The 14,280-nt window shown below is 39.1% G+C and overlaps 1 protein-coding gene across 13 annotated transcripts in view; it reads right to left on the bottom strand.

Moving 5' to 3' along the window:
* The window catches only part of PTPRT (protein tyrosine phosphatase receptor type T), a 1,128,992-nt gene that overhangs the window by 380,521 nt on the left and 734,191 nt on the right, over window positions 1-14,280 (bottom strand). For all 13 annotated transcript variants that reach the window (XM_037743358.1, XM_037743363.1, XM_017542238.2 and 10 more), the window contains exon 9: window positions 4,364-4,473. In XM_037743358.1, coding sequence (XP_037599286.1) covers window positions 4,364-4,473 — 110 coding nt within the window. The remainder of the gene's footprint in view (window positions 1-4,363; window positions 4,474-14,280) is intronic.

Raw genomic sequence — 14,280 nt, 5'->3', positions numbered from 1 at the left:
AAAAAAAAAAAAAAAAAAAAAAAAAAGAGGTAGCTATAACAAAGCTTTCACATCTTCTGCCCAAATACAAGGTCTTCTAATAACTAATTCATCTCAATATCACAGATGATGGAAATGTCCTTGCCTCCTGGTACATTTTCCAGGTGTCTCCAAGATACTTGTGTGCCCACCATCTCTCAACCACACAACAGCTGGGTGATTTTTTAAGAATATAAACTGGATCCTTTCATTCCTCTGTGTAGAACCCTCCTAGGGCTTTCCATTTCTTTCAAGATAAAATGCAAGCTCTAGGAATCCTGATATCCCTGGCCCTACCTACCCATTCCCCGGCATGGTCTCATCACTGTCCTCTGTGCTCAGGAAGCCGCAGTCACTCTGGTCTCCTTTTTATTATATTTTAAAGACACGCCAAAGTATGTCCACCCCAGGGCCTTTGCATTAACTGTCTTTATTCATGCATCATCATTGCTTCACCTTCAGAGACTATGGCTGGCTTAAAGGCAAGAATTAAACAGCAAAGCAACTCCAAAACGAGGTAGAATCTTGGATTTCGTGGGTGTGACATAGATTTACTCTTCCCTTCATTCTTACCCAGTTGAAGCCTAGAACAGTCTGACATCTTCATATTAGAAAGAGAGGACTGACGACTGGAGACAAAATGGGACTTAAAGCCACTCACATTTTGGGGGAAGAATTGCCCAAGGATGGATGCAGAGGCTGTGATTTGGACTTGTACATAAGGAAATTTAATCTTAACTACTTGGACCTGCTGTATTTAACAATAATACAGTTATAATAATGAAACTTCCCTCCTCTCCCTCCCTTTTTTTCTCTGCTTTTAACTTTGCTGAGTCCAAGGTTGTATATAGGGGGCCACAGACAATCCTGAATTTCTCTTCCATTTGTATTATCCTATTTTTCTTTGTAACAAAATATTCTTTTTTGAGGCCAGAAGAAGGTAATTTGTAATTTGCCAATTTCTCTCTTGAAATTACAACTAGAACCTAATTTAAAAAATCAAAGTGGTTTAATCTAATTAAATTTGTAAATTGCCTCATAAACACAGCAAGGTTTCTTGCTTACTCTCTGGGGCTGGATTGGGTTGAGCCCAGAGTGTCAGGTACTTCGCATCTCCCTACTCAAGGGAACATGCTCTTCCATCAATTGCCAAAAGTTTCTAAAGAATAGCATTTTCCAGAACAGTGCTTCTCAAACTGTAATGCCCATAGGAATCGCCCGAGGATCACGTTAAACTGGAGAGGCCTGAGATGCTACATTTCTAACTAGTTCCCAGGTCACGCCGATCCTCCTGGTCTATGGATCAGGCTAAGTTGCAGCAAGGGGCAAGACACCTGTACCTGCCTTTAGGAGTCCTGGATTTAGCATCTGGGTAATATGACCTTGGTCTTTTCATTTTAACTCTCTCCCCTCAATTTCCTCACTTTTATGTAATGATAACAGCTAACATTTATAATGTTAGTTCGAAATGCCAAACACTGTGCAAAGCATGTATTTAATTGGATCCTCACAGTAATCTTATAAGGTCATTTTATTATTATCTTGATTTTTCTGATGAAAGACTTAAGGTTCTGAGAGGCCACTTGATGTACTCAAGGTCACAGAGCAAGTAAATATCAGAGCTGGGATTCAGATCTAGGCTATGGGCTCAAAAATCACCATTCTTATTTTCTTGGTCCTCACTAGCTTGTGACACGCATGAGCACACTCATGTTTATGCTCACAATACAATGGCCTAAATCTACAACCTTCTTAGCTCCCTTTACAGCATCCCTCAAGAATTTTGGCATATTCCCCAAAAGTAGCCCCAAATGCTTACAAACAAGTCAGCCAGTCACAATACTCTGGTCCTGGTTCTCTGCAGTTACAGCCCAAGTCACAGCCAAGAAGCTACTTCAAGTTATCTTTCATCATAGCTGTCTCCCATAGAATCCATGGGAATGCCAACATCCCTGGCATCTGGTCTCTGAAAATCCGCAAGGCACTGGGATCACACAGAAGTGTGAAGGACATCCTATTCTAATCTGTACCCACCTTTGTGCATGGGACTTCAGAGAGTGCACTATATAATAATGCCTCAATTGCAGGAGATTCTGCTCAAACACAGAGGCTAACTCACAGCTGTGTTTGCACCCTTGGTCTCCCTCTCATTCTTTCTTCTTATCATGGAATGGTAATCACCATATTTCCAATGCAGCCTAATGCATATCCTACTAGAGAAAACAATATATTACTCTCAAGGAATAATCTGTGCAGAGATATAACTCCACCTGCAACATGGCCCTAGACTAGTGGTTTCCAAATGCAGGTATGTTCAAGGATCAGGGCTTTTCCATAACAAAGTTGCCATCAATCCAAGGCAAAATTAGAAAAAATAAGGTGATTGTCATGAGCTAGCAAAAAATCCTAAATTTACTCAATTTGAAGGATGGCCTTTTATTCTGAAATTATATTCTTTCTATATTTTTGGAATTATGTCTCCCCCTGATGAAATGATGTAAATAAAAGATGTTAAAGTACCCTAGGTTAGTCCCCCGAACCTTTTTAAATGCTATTGGCCTGTGAATTCCAAAAGTCTTGAACATCTGGCACAGAGCATCTTTTACATAACCACATCAAGTAACTTAACTTCCTAAATCATGAGTCCTTTCGTTCTGCTTTACAAACAAAAGTTTGTCAGGCACAACAGATTTTTATTTCCTTTAAATATTTGTGTGTGTGTGTGTGTGTGTGTGTGTGTGTGTGTGTGCACGTGTGCGCACGCCCATGCATGCGCGAGATTGGGGTCTCTGCTTTACAAAGAATAGCATGTATATTTGAAGTTATTGGATTTTGTTTGAGTTAAATTTCCAGTCCCTCTCTTTCCCAATAAGGTTATGGAATGTCCTAGGCAAGGTGCATCAGTATATGAGTACCTGCTCTCCTCTTGGGGTACTCCCCAGGAAGAAAGCTTCTCCAAAACATGTGGCCTGAGAAAGCTCATAGGTGGTGGGGATGGATGTCTGTTTCCTCCTTCCATGTGCTCATCCTGAGAGCTGCACCAAGCTCCCTGAAATTTCTGAGAGGGAGATGTTAGCTCTCCTTCAGAGGAATGCTAGTTTCAGCGAGACAAGGTGTTTTCTTAAGCACCTTGTATATGTTGGATAATCTTCTCTCTCACAGAGTTCTCAGGACCCTCTATGTCTCTCTAGAGAGCTCATGGGTCTGTTAGATTAATCCTGAGTACTGTTCCTTCATCAAATACTCCTTGACTTTCCTCCCTAGAGCTCACCTTTCCTTATGGCAACAACATTCTTCCCCCAGCCCACTCCCTATACACACACGTTTCTGCATGAGCACTCAGTGGCTTAAGCCTCTTCGTGGGCCTGAGGTTCATGTTTCGGTCTGGGATGATTGTGTCTTTCCTCCCTCTCAGACTCCCTAGGGAAACCCTGAAGAAGACTACCACCTCCATTTTACAGATGAGAAAAATGAGGCTTAAAGAAAGGAGGAAGCTGCCAAAGGTAACTTGGGAGAAGGTGGAGCTACTAGGACACTAGGCTACATCATTTCAGCTTCGGCACCCATGCCCTTCCCTCTGCATTGCTATGTGTTTCCATTTGATCTAGTGTTGCAATATTATGTTGTGTAAGAATAAGAGGGGTAAGAGGAGACTCAATCCTACTCCTATCCCAGTGCTTGAATCCTAGCTCTATCAGCTTTATTGGGGATGTTTTGTTTTGTTTTGCCATGAACTTTTATACCATTTGTCTTATTTTTACAAGTTTTCTGGATGGGTACATTCCTGCCTGAGTAGGTTCTGGTTCATCTCTGATATGGTAAGGTCCCACTAATGCTTGGAAGGGAGTCTTTGGATCCCATCACCTGGGTGACAATATATGCCTTGGGCACAGAACAATTTAAATCTCAAGAATCCTGGGCCTCTGCTGCAGAGAATAACATTGGGATTCTTTTCAAACCAAAGGGAATGATATAGGGAGAGTGAGCACCATGTAGGTGTTGTTGTAGTTTCCCAGATGAACGTTCACTACTGTTTGCCAGGCCTGGACCTTCTCTTCTACATAAGAACAATCTGATTCCCTAGGTTTTGACTCCTTTGTAGATGAGGTCAGTTGTCACCCTAGTCACCTCAATGCATATGTACAAATTTCTTTATCCTTCAGGCTACCAAGATAGTTCCACTGTGTGACGTTGTGTTTGCACCCCAATGTACTGTCAGAAACCTTTTGATAAGTTGCATCTCACTCACCTTTATACCTTCAGCAGAATGAGTATTCATCAACCTCAGGCTGAAGGGAATTGAATAAAGCTAAGCCAATGGATACAGCGCAAGGGACCTTCTTACCTCATAGAGCGTGATGACCCCATTGGTCTCATTGGGAGGTTTCCATTGGATGTAGATCTTCTCCTCAAAGGGCCCCCCTTGGATGGATTCTAGAGGAACAGCTCCTGGAACTACAGAATGGAAAAGTTATTAACTTGACGTCACCTTCCACATCATTTCTGCAGCCCCACTGACCTAGAAAAGGGGTTGACAAAGTTTCTATAAAGAACCCGACAGGAAATATTTTAGGTCTGATGGGCCGTACATTCTCTATCATAACTACTGAACTCTGTCATAACTATTCAACTCTGTCATTTTAGCACAAAAATGACTACAGATAATTCATAAATGAATGGGTATGGTGGGGTGCCAATAAAACTTTATTTATAAAAACATGCAATGGGCTGGATTTGACCCACAGGCCATAGTTTGCTGACCCATTTTCTTTTTCTTTTTTTTTTTTCAGACAGGGCTTCACCATGTTGGCCAGGCTGGTCTTGAACTCCTAACCTCAAGAGATCCACCTGCCACAGCCTCCCAAAGTGCTGGGATTACAGGCATGAGCCACCGCACCCAGCCTATGTTGACCCATTTTCAGAAGGCTGATGAGGCTTTTCACCTGCAGACTGAGTAAGTAAGTTTACAAACTGAACCTGATAAGGGTAGAGAGGACACAACAGTTTCCAGTTCTGCCAGCAGGTGGGAATCTGAAATAAGGTCTTTGCTTCATGGGTGTCAAATTTTTTGGCTTCCCTGGGCCACACTCGAAGAATTGTTGTGGGTCGCACATAAAATACACTAACAATAGCTCATGAGATTTTTAAAAATTGCAAAAAAAAATCTCATAACGTTTTAAGAAAGTTTATGAATTGGTGTTGGACCGCATTCAAAGCCACCCTGGGCTGCATGCGACTCACGGGCCGCTGGTTAGACAAGCTTGCTTTAGGATTTGTATTTGAGAAATGCAAAGTGAGCTTTTCATCATCTTCCCAAGTATCATTTTCTTCACTCTGCCAAGTTTTCTCTAACTTTAGGAAGTGCTTCGTCAGTTTCCTGACTAATTCCTGAATCCAACATGAACTATGTGGCTTGAAACCTCAATCCAATTAGAAGAAGCTTGCCTTGCTCCAAGAAGGGAGCTAGCTTGTCTTGCTGTTGAGTCCCAATGCCTGGCATGAAGGAGATGCATCATAACATTTTGCTGGTGGGATGAATATGTGGATGGATGACCTACGCCAGCATTTTGCCCTAATGAATGCAACCTTCCCTGGGACGGCTTTTGAAGGCAGTCAGCCTTCCTGCCGGCATCTTCCTGCTGGATTTCACTATTCTTACAGCCGTCTGGAAGATGCTGAGCCAGAAAGCAAATTATTCCCCAACCTTTCTGCTGTAACCCCCTTGGAAATAATGAATTTCAGTAAATTGTTACCAGATCTATTTATGTTTTGGCATTATAAAAGCAGGTACTTTTACTAAGCACTTATGCTTGGGTTAGAATTTTACCTACATTATTTCACTTAAGCCACAAAACCGCTCTGCCCAGTAAGTATCATCTCCTTTGTGTCGATAAGGGAACTGAGGCTGAGAGAATGGAATAACTTGCTGAAGGTCATATGGCTCTTAAGTTGTAAAGAGGGAACTAAACACCTGTCTGTGAGCTTTAAAGCATATACTCTTAATCATCACGCAACGCCTCGCTACATATAGCCTTGGCCATATGCTGCAATAGGTTCCCTTTTGTTAAATTAAAATATATTTAGTTTTGCTCATTATGTACATGATACACAGAATTTGTTGAATATTAAGAATACATAAAAAGGTTAAAAAAAGAAAAGAACAAAATTACTCATAATTTGCATGTTCAAAGATATTTTCTAGTCTTTTTATTCATATAAAAATTTTATTTAAAAAGATATGCCTATGCATATATATATATATATATATATATCTTATTTTTAAAAAATATTAACTCCTATTGTGTACATTGTGTTGTGACCTCATTTTATCACTCAAGAAATTGCAGAATTAAAAAAAAAATCTTTGGATGTTCTCTGGGGCCATGCATTTTACTGGCTGCCTAGAGGGGGCAGTGCCCCTTTATAGCCACTAATCCTTTATTATTGGGCATTAAAGTTGGTTTGAATTCTTCATGATTTTGAGTGATGCTGGAATGAGCATGCGTATAGGTAAGTATGCATGCAGCTCTGCTGATGTCCTTAAGATTGATGCTATGGAAATTAATTTACTGGGCCAAAGTAAATGAACTATTTTATTTTTAAGGCTTCTGACATATATTACCAGATTGCCTTTCAGAAAGTTTGTACCATTCTTGACTCCCCAACAGAAGAATATGTCTACTTTTGCCAACACTGACTATTTAAAAAATTAAGTGCATGTGTATGTGTATCTTTTTTAGAATACTGGAGAGTACAGATTTTGTTTTCAGTTTAATTAGCCATTTACATTGCTTCTTTTATGAGCAAATTCTCTATACCTTGTGCTCATTTTCATTTTTGCTCATCTTTGTCTTATGGGCTTGTAACTGTAATTTCATTTTAAGGGCATAAGCTTTATTGCATAGGTTGCAAACATATTTTTGCCAGTTTTTTGCTTTTAAAATCATGCAGAAGCTTTTTTTTTTTTTTAGAAACATCGAAACCAATGATCAAAATATATTTTTAAAATTATTTATTTATTTTATTTATTATTTTTTGGTGAGACAGTCTTGCTCTTTCACTAGGCAGGAGTGCAGTGGTGCAATCTCAGCTCACTGCAACCTCCTCCTCCTGAGTTCAAATGATTCTCCTGCCTCAACCTTCTGATTAGCTGGGATTACAGGTGTGCACCACCACACTGGGCTAATTTTTGTATTTTTAGTAGAGACGGGGTTTCACCATGTTGGTCAGGCTGGTCTCGAACTCCTGACCTCATGATTTGCCGGCCTCAGCCTCCCAAAGTGCTGGGACTACAGGTGTGAGCCACCATACTCAGCCTGCAGAAGCTTTTAACTAGTCAGGAATACTATTGTTTTCCCTTATCCATCCTTCCTTTCCAGAAATATTTATTATGTATTTAATATCATCAAGGGACAGTGATGGATACTAGAGATAAACAATAACAAAGACAGAAGTAGTCAAATCCTTGATAAAGCTTGTATTCTGGAAAGAGAGACGAACATTTAATGATTATACTAATAATTAATTCATTAAATTTTTAAAATCAGGACACTGACCTAAAGGACTATGGTATTAGGAGAATTATTAAAATCAGAGGAAAACCTAGAATGGCAAGTTAGGATATTAAATGGCACATACATTAGAGTTGCTGGATAAGTAGAAGTTACCAGGGCAAAAGGGGGAGGAGGTGCTGCAGTGTGGTGGTTAGCTTTGTAAGGTTAAGGGTGGAAGGAGAAAAATCAGTTAGGATGCTGCATTGTCATCCTGAGGAGAAAGAACCGTGTCCTGGACTGGAATGATGGTAGCGTAGAAGAGAAATAGATTGTATAGGAGATCTGGACTCAGATGATGGCAATGTGGAAGATAAATGGACTGTGCAGGAGATTTGAAGCAGGGTGATGGCAATGTAGAAGTGAAATGGACTGTGCAGAGATATGGGGATGCTAAACTAACATGACTTGGTGGTGACAGATAAGGGCGAAGGAGGGAAGGGATGTGTCATGGAGAACTGTAGCCCTTTTGTTTTATACAACTGGGGAATCAGAATGTTGTTTACAGAGAAGAAGCCTTAAAGGATGACCAGTTTTGGAGAGGAAGCTGGCGAGCTGTTTTTGTCATAATTTATTTCAGGTATACAAAGAACATCCAAGTGGTAACGTTGAGTAGCAGCTGGATATGGGAAGACTGGGGCCAATGTTTGGAAATGGAAACCGTGGGCAGGGAATAGATGGCAAGAGTATAGAGCAGAGAAAAAAAAATGTCTAAAACTAAGTGAAGTGGAACTCCAGGATTAACAATCAGGAGGAAAATGAATGGAGAAACGGGGAGTCAGTGTTAGAGACGCAATCAGAAAACCTGGAAGTGAGTTGTCACCATAGCATCCAAGGAAGGAATGAGGGTCAAGAAGGTGCTGGTCAGCAGTCACAAATATGGCTGAGTAGTCAAGTAAGATGTAGCTTTAAACTTGCCCATTGAACCTACTGTCCTCAAAGTTACTCATGAGCCAACCAAGAGTAATTTAAGGGAGAATGCTGGCATCACAAGCTGTCCTGAAGAGGGTTGACAAGAAAGTGGAAGGTGAGGTGACACAAGTAAACGATGCTGGCTGTGAAAAGGAAGGGAATTCCAAACAACAGGAATGAGATATGGAGCCAAAATGGTGATCCTCATAAAGATAAGAGAGGTTATGATTAAAGCAACCAAGAAAAAAATTTTAAAACAGAGCTAATAAAGAGAAGAGTGAGAAAGAGAGGAAATAGCTGACAATGGTAAGGTCCTGAAAGGCAAGAGCAGGGGTGGGTTGAAAGAAGGTATCTTTCCTTCTGTGAAAGAAGGGGAGAGGATGGAAATGTGCTAATGCTGTGCAGGGAGGAATCGAAGTGTCCTAATGGCTCTGGTTTTTTGAGAAGTGGGGTGAAACCATCTACCAAAAGTGTAGTCAGAGACGAGTTGCATCAAGAATTTGGAAAGAGAGGAGAATCTTTACTAATGGAGAGTAGAAAGTAAGCTGAATAGAGAGATGAACTTTCTGTTCATTCACCTGAGGGTCTATCTGATGGAAACTGAGGACGGTCTGTCTGATGGATGTTAAGAAGGCTTTATCTGATGGAGGGTCTATCTGATGAAGATTGTGATAAGGAAACTCGAGCTAATAAAACTTGATCTTTCCAATTTGGAGAAAATTCTCTTTCTCACACCAGACCAGGTGAATGGAAAATACAGATAAATGGTTATTTTATAATTTATGTATTTTATGTCTTATTCCCGTCTTTTTCTTTTTACACCTCACACTTCAATATTTCTGAAATTACTGTGTATACTATACATGGTAGAAATCTAACTAGAATTCCTTACAATTGTCTCAATTGTAAAGGACAATTAATTGACCAGTCAAAACTTTCCCCAGTGATTTAAAATGCCATCTTACCACCATATTAAATTATTTTATATTCTAGCATATGTTGTTTGGTTTTCTATTTCACTGAGTTGTAGTTTTTACTGTGACAGTATTTCTGTATTTCATTGAGATGACATGTTTTGAAACTTGGTAGAAGGAGTCTTTTTCTTTTATTATTCTTCTTTTGCAAAGTTTTTTTGAGGTATGACTACCCATTTATTCTTCCAGAATAATTTAGGAATAATTTTATAAAGTTTCAAATATACTTCATCAATATTTTTATTGCAGTTGCGTTTTTTTTCTCTTTTTTGGGAAGCAAAGAGCATCTCTTTGTAACATGAGTCCTTCTTTCCAGTAATACCATATAAATCTTTATTTATTAATGCTTTCTTTATGCCCCCCAGTTAAAAAAGTTTTTCTTTTATTTCTTATAAATTGCATTTCTAGGACTTTATTACTTTGTTCATATTGTTTTTGCATTATATTAAAAAGTTACTTTTATAGTGTTTTACATTATATTAAAAAGTACGTGTAATAATATAAGAATAGCTCAAGGAATACTCATTAAACAAACATACATGTGCCCACTATCTGCTCTAAGAAATAAAACATTACTGTACTATTGAAGCACTCTGTATGTCCATCACTATTTTTTCCTTCCCCATCGGTAAATGAATAAATAATAAATTATTTTTTTTTAAGAAAACAGGTACTACAGGTAGTATCCTGATTTTTCTTTTCTTTTTAAAATTTTTTTTTTTGACTTGGAGTTTCACTCTTTTCACCCAGGCTGGAGTGCAATGGTGCAATCTTGGCTCACTGCAACCTCTGCCTCCCAGATTCAAGTGATTCTCCTGTCGCAGCCTCCCAAGTAGCTGGGATCACAGGCACCTGCACCATACACAGCTAATTTTTGTAGTTTTAGAAAAGACAGGGTTTTACCATGTTGGCCAGGCTGGTCTCGAACTCCTGACCTCAAGTGATTCAGCCTCCCTAAGTGCTGGCATAACAGGCGTGAGCTACTGCACCTGGCCTGAATTTTCTCTTAATCATTCTCTTTATTTTATTCAAAGCTCTAAATATATACATCTATCCCAAAACAACATATCATTTTTTCTTGATTTCTCTTAAATATATGTGGATTGAGTATTTTCTATTATATGATTTGCATTTGTCACTCATCATAATTTTGAGAATAATCTATTTTGATGCACATAGTTGTATTTAATTCATCTAATATTTTATGAATATATTCTTATTTATTCCACCATTCTACAGCATATGAGCATTAGAATTGTAGCCAGGGGGGGCTGTCTTAGAATATAATTTACTAGTATGCATTTGTACATTCCGTTGAACATACATACAAGATTTTACTAAGGTGCACTTAGGAATAGAGGATCTATTCCTATGACTAGAGAGCATATCTGTCGTTGTTTTCACAGAATAATGCCAAATTGTTTTCCAACATGGTGGTAACACTGGCCCAAGCAATGTTCTGAAGGTCCCTACTTCTCTACATCTTTATAAACAGTTGGTATTATCAGGTTTTAAAATTCTAGAACATCTGGTAAGTGTAAAATGATACTTCATTAAGGTTTTACATGTTTTTACCTATTTAGCAGCATCTTTTAATGTTTATTGGATATTACTGTCCTTTCTCTGTTGATCTATAAAGATTCATCATTTATGTTTGATACTAATCTTTTTATTGGCTATATGTGTTACTGAAAAACATCTTTCAATTTGTGTCTCATGTTTCTCTTTATGCTACCTTTGACTATGGATCAGTTCTTTATTTTAATGTACTCAAATTGATCAGTTTTTAGTTTTTGTATGTGAGAAAGAGAAAGGCAAATTTAGTAGCAGAGACTGTTGATGGCTTCCCTATATCCCACTGAACAATGCTTACTGCGAAACACCTGCTACTTTACCTAAAGGCTGTGGGAGCCAACTTGTTATCCACATGGAAAAAGCAAGAAGTGCCAGAGAGAAAATGCCCTGAAAACATCCTTCAAGCAATGAAAGGGAGTTGATGGATGAACATCCCCGTTTCCTTACTACTTGGTTGGGTAATTCTGAGACATGTTTTACTAGCACTTCTCAAACCCTTTCAAACACTGAAACCATTGAGATAATCATAATTCCAAATCCATCGTAGACTCATGCCATCATAAAATACAATAAAAATAAATTACTAGGGAAGTAAAATTTTAAAGTAAAAGTAAAACTGAAAAAGCAAAAAATAAAAATAGTAAGCTCCTTCTTTTTCAATACTTTCTTTCTTTACTTGTTATGGATTAGAAAGAGTCAACAAGTCAGTGCTGGTCCTTGGACCCATTTGGAATAACAGTGTTCTAGAACTCAGTTATTTACATGGTAATTATTTGTTAAAAAATATTGTATTGATCTTCTTCCCTTTCCTGTCTCACTTTCCCTCTTTCTCCTGAGTGTATCCTGATACCATCTCCTAAATAAACTACTTTCATTTATATCCTTATCTCAGGGTCTGCTTCTGAATAAACTCACTGAAAAGGGTTTTACTTAAGAAACACTTTCTCTATCCTGAAGTCATAAGAATACTTTTCTAAATGTTCACTGACATTTAAAAGTTACTCCTTTAATAAAATGTACTCGACTCATTTACAATTGTGCTACTGTGTATAACATGAGGTAAAAATCCAATTATAATTCTTTCTCCTTATCCTAGGGAGACTAAAAAAAATATTTTTAATCACTCAGTTAATCTGCCTGATAATTTTAACTTCTGTCACATTTCCACATATGTATGGGTCTACTTCTACGTCCTATTATATTCAATGGTTCTATTAGACATTCCCTGTGTCAATATCACAACTTAATTAACAATGAGATACAAGTCTTGCTATCTGGTCAAGTCTGTTAACTTGTATTTCATGTTCAGGACTGTCTTGACTACTCTTACTTTTTCCTTACATAAACATTTTATGACTAGCTTGTACCTTTTCAAAAAATGTTTGATTTTTAAATTTCAGTTGCATGCATTATAGATCAATTGGAAGATAAAATCAGGTCTTTATAATAATAGGTTTTCTCATCCATGAACATGGTATATCTTTTATTCAGGCCTTCTTTAACGTCTTTCAGTGCTTTATACATATATATGTGCATCTTGAGAACTTAGTTAAATGTATTAGTAAATACCTTATATTTTTATTGTTATTGTAAATAGTGTCTTGAAGAAAATATCACATATTTGACAGAAGATCCAAGATGGCTGAATAGGAACAGCTCTGGATTGCAGTTCCCAGCGAAAACGCAGAGGGTGAGTGATGACCACATTTCCAAATGAATTTTTACTGCCCACAGACCAGGAGATTCCTGGGCGGAAAAATGCCACGAGTCTCCAGCATGGCTGTTTCAGCCAGCATAGTGGGTCTCTGCAAAAAAAACTCACACAAATCCGGGTACCGTTTCATCTGGCTATTGGAATGCCTGAGATAAAGAGTCGCCCATTCAACTGAAACAAGGGGCTGAAACAGGGAGCCAGGTGATCTGGCTCAGCTGGTTCCACCCCAACAAAGACTAGCAATCTGAAACACTGTGGATTGAGAGTTTCACAGCAAGCACAGCTGGACCCAGGATGGTCCAGCTCTGTGTCAGGGGGAGGGTGTCCACCATTACTGAGGCAGTTCACCATTACTGAGGCAGCCTACCGTTACTGAGTCAGCCCACCATTACTGAGGCAGTCCACAATTACCAAGGCAGTCTGCCATTAAAGAGACAGTCCACCATTACTGAGGCAGTCCTAACTAAACCCCTATAAACAAACCTGCAAGGAAGTTTACACAGCAGCTGGGCAGAGCCCACGGCAGCTCAGCAATGCCTCTGCTAGCAGACTGTGACTAGGCTACCTCCTCGCTGGGCAGGGCATCTCTGAAAAAAGGCAGCAGAATGACAGGAACTTATAAATAAAGCCTCACCTTCCTGGGACAGAGGAACCTGGGAAAAAAAGGTGGTTATGAGTTGCACTGCAGCAGACTTAAATGTACCTGTCCAGCAGCTCTGAAGAGAACAACGGAGTTCACAGCTCAGGACTTGAGCTCCTATAAAGGATAGACTCCCTGACCTCAAGCAGCTCCCCGACCCCTGTATAACCAAAAAGGCACCTCATAAAGGAGAGCTCAGGCTGACATCTGGCGGGTATCCTTCTAAAACATTGGGACAAAGATAACAGAAGAAGAAACTGGCAACAACCCTTACTGTTCTGCAGCCTCTGCAGGTGACCCCAGACAAGCAGCGTCTGGAGTGGACCTCCAGAAGTCCTACAGCAGGGGGGCCTGACTGTTAGAATGAAAACTAAGAAACAGAAAGAAATAATTTCATCAGCAACACAAAGGACATCCACTCAGAGACCCCATCCGAAAGTCACCAACCACAAAGACCACAGGTAGATAAATCCACAAAGATGGGAAGACACTAGCACAAAAAGGATGAAAATACCTCCTCCAAGGGATCACAACTCCTCACCAGCAAGGGAACAAGGCTGGATGGAGAACGAGTCTGATGAATTGACAGAAACAGGCTTCAGAAGGTGGGTAATAACAAACTTCTCTGAGCTAAAAAACATGTTCTAACACAATACAGAGAAACTAAGAACCTTGAAAAAAGGTCTGATGAAATGCTAACGAGAATAAACAGCTTAGAGAGGAATATAAATGAATTGATGGAGCTTAAAAACACAATACGAGAACTTTGCGAAGCATACACGAGTTTCAACAGCTGAATTGACCAAGGATATCAGAGATAGAAGGTCAAATCAATGAAATAAAATGAGAAGGAAAGAGTAGAGAAAAAAGAGTGAAAGAAATGAACAAAGCCTCCAA

This window comes from Cebus imitator, unplaced genomic scaffold, assembly GCF_001604975.1.
Source record: "Cebus imitator isolate Cc_AM_T3 unplaced genomic scaffold, Cebus_imitator-1.0 Scaffold141, whole genome shotgun sequence".
In the NCBI taxonomy this organism is placed as follows: Eukaryota; Metazoa; Chordata; class Mammalia; order Primates; family Cebidae; genus Cebus; species Cebus imitator.
Note: the sequence above shows the minus strand (reverse complement) of the source record. Positions and strands in the feature narration are given on the sequence as shown.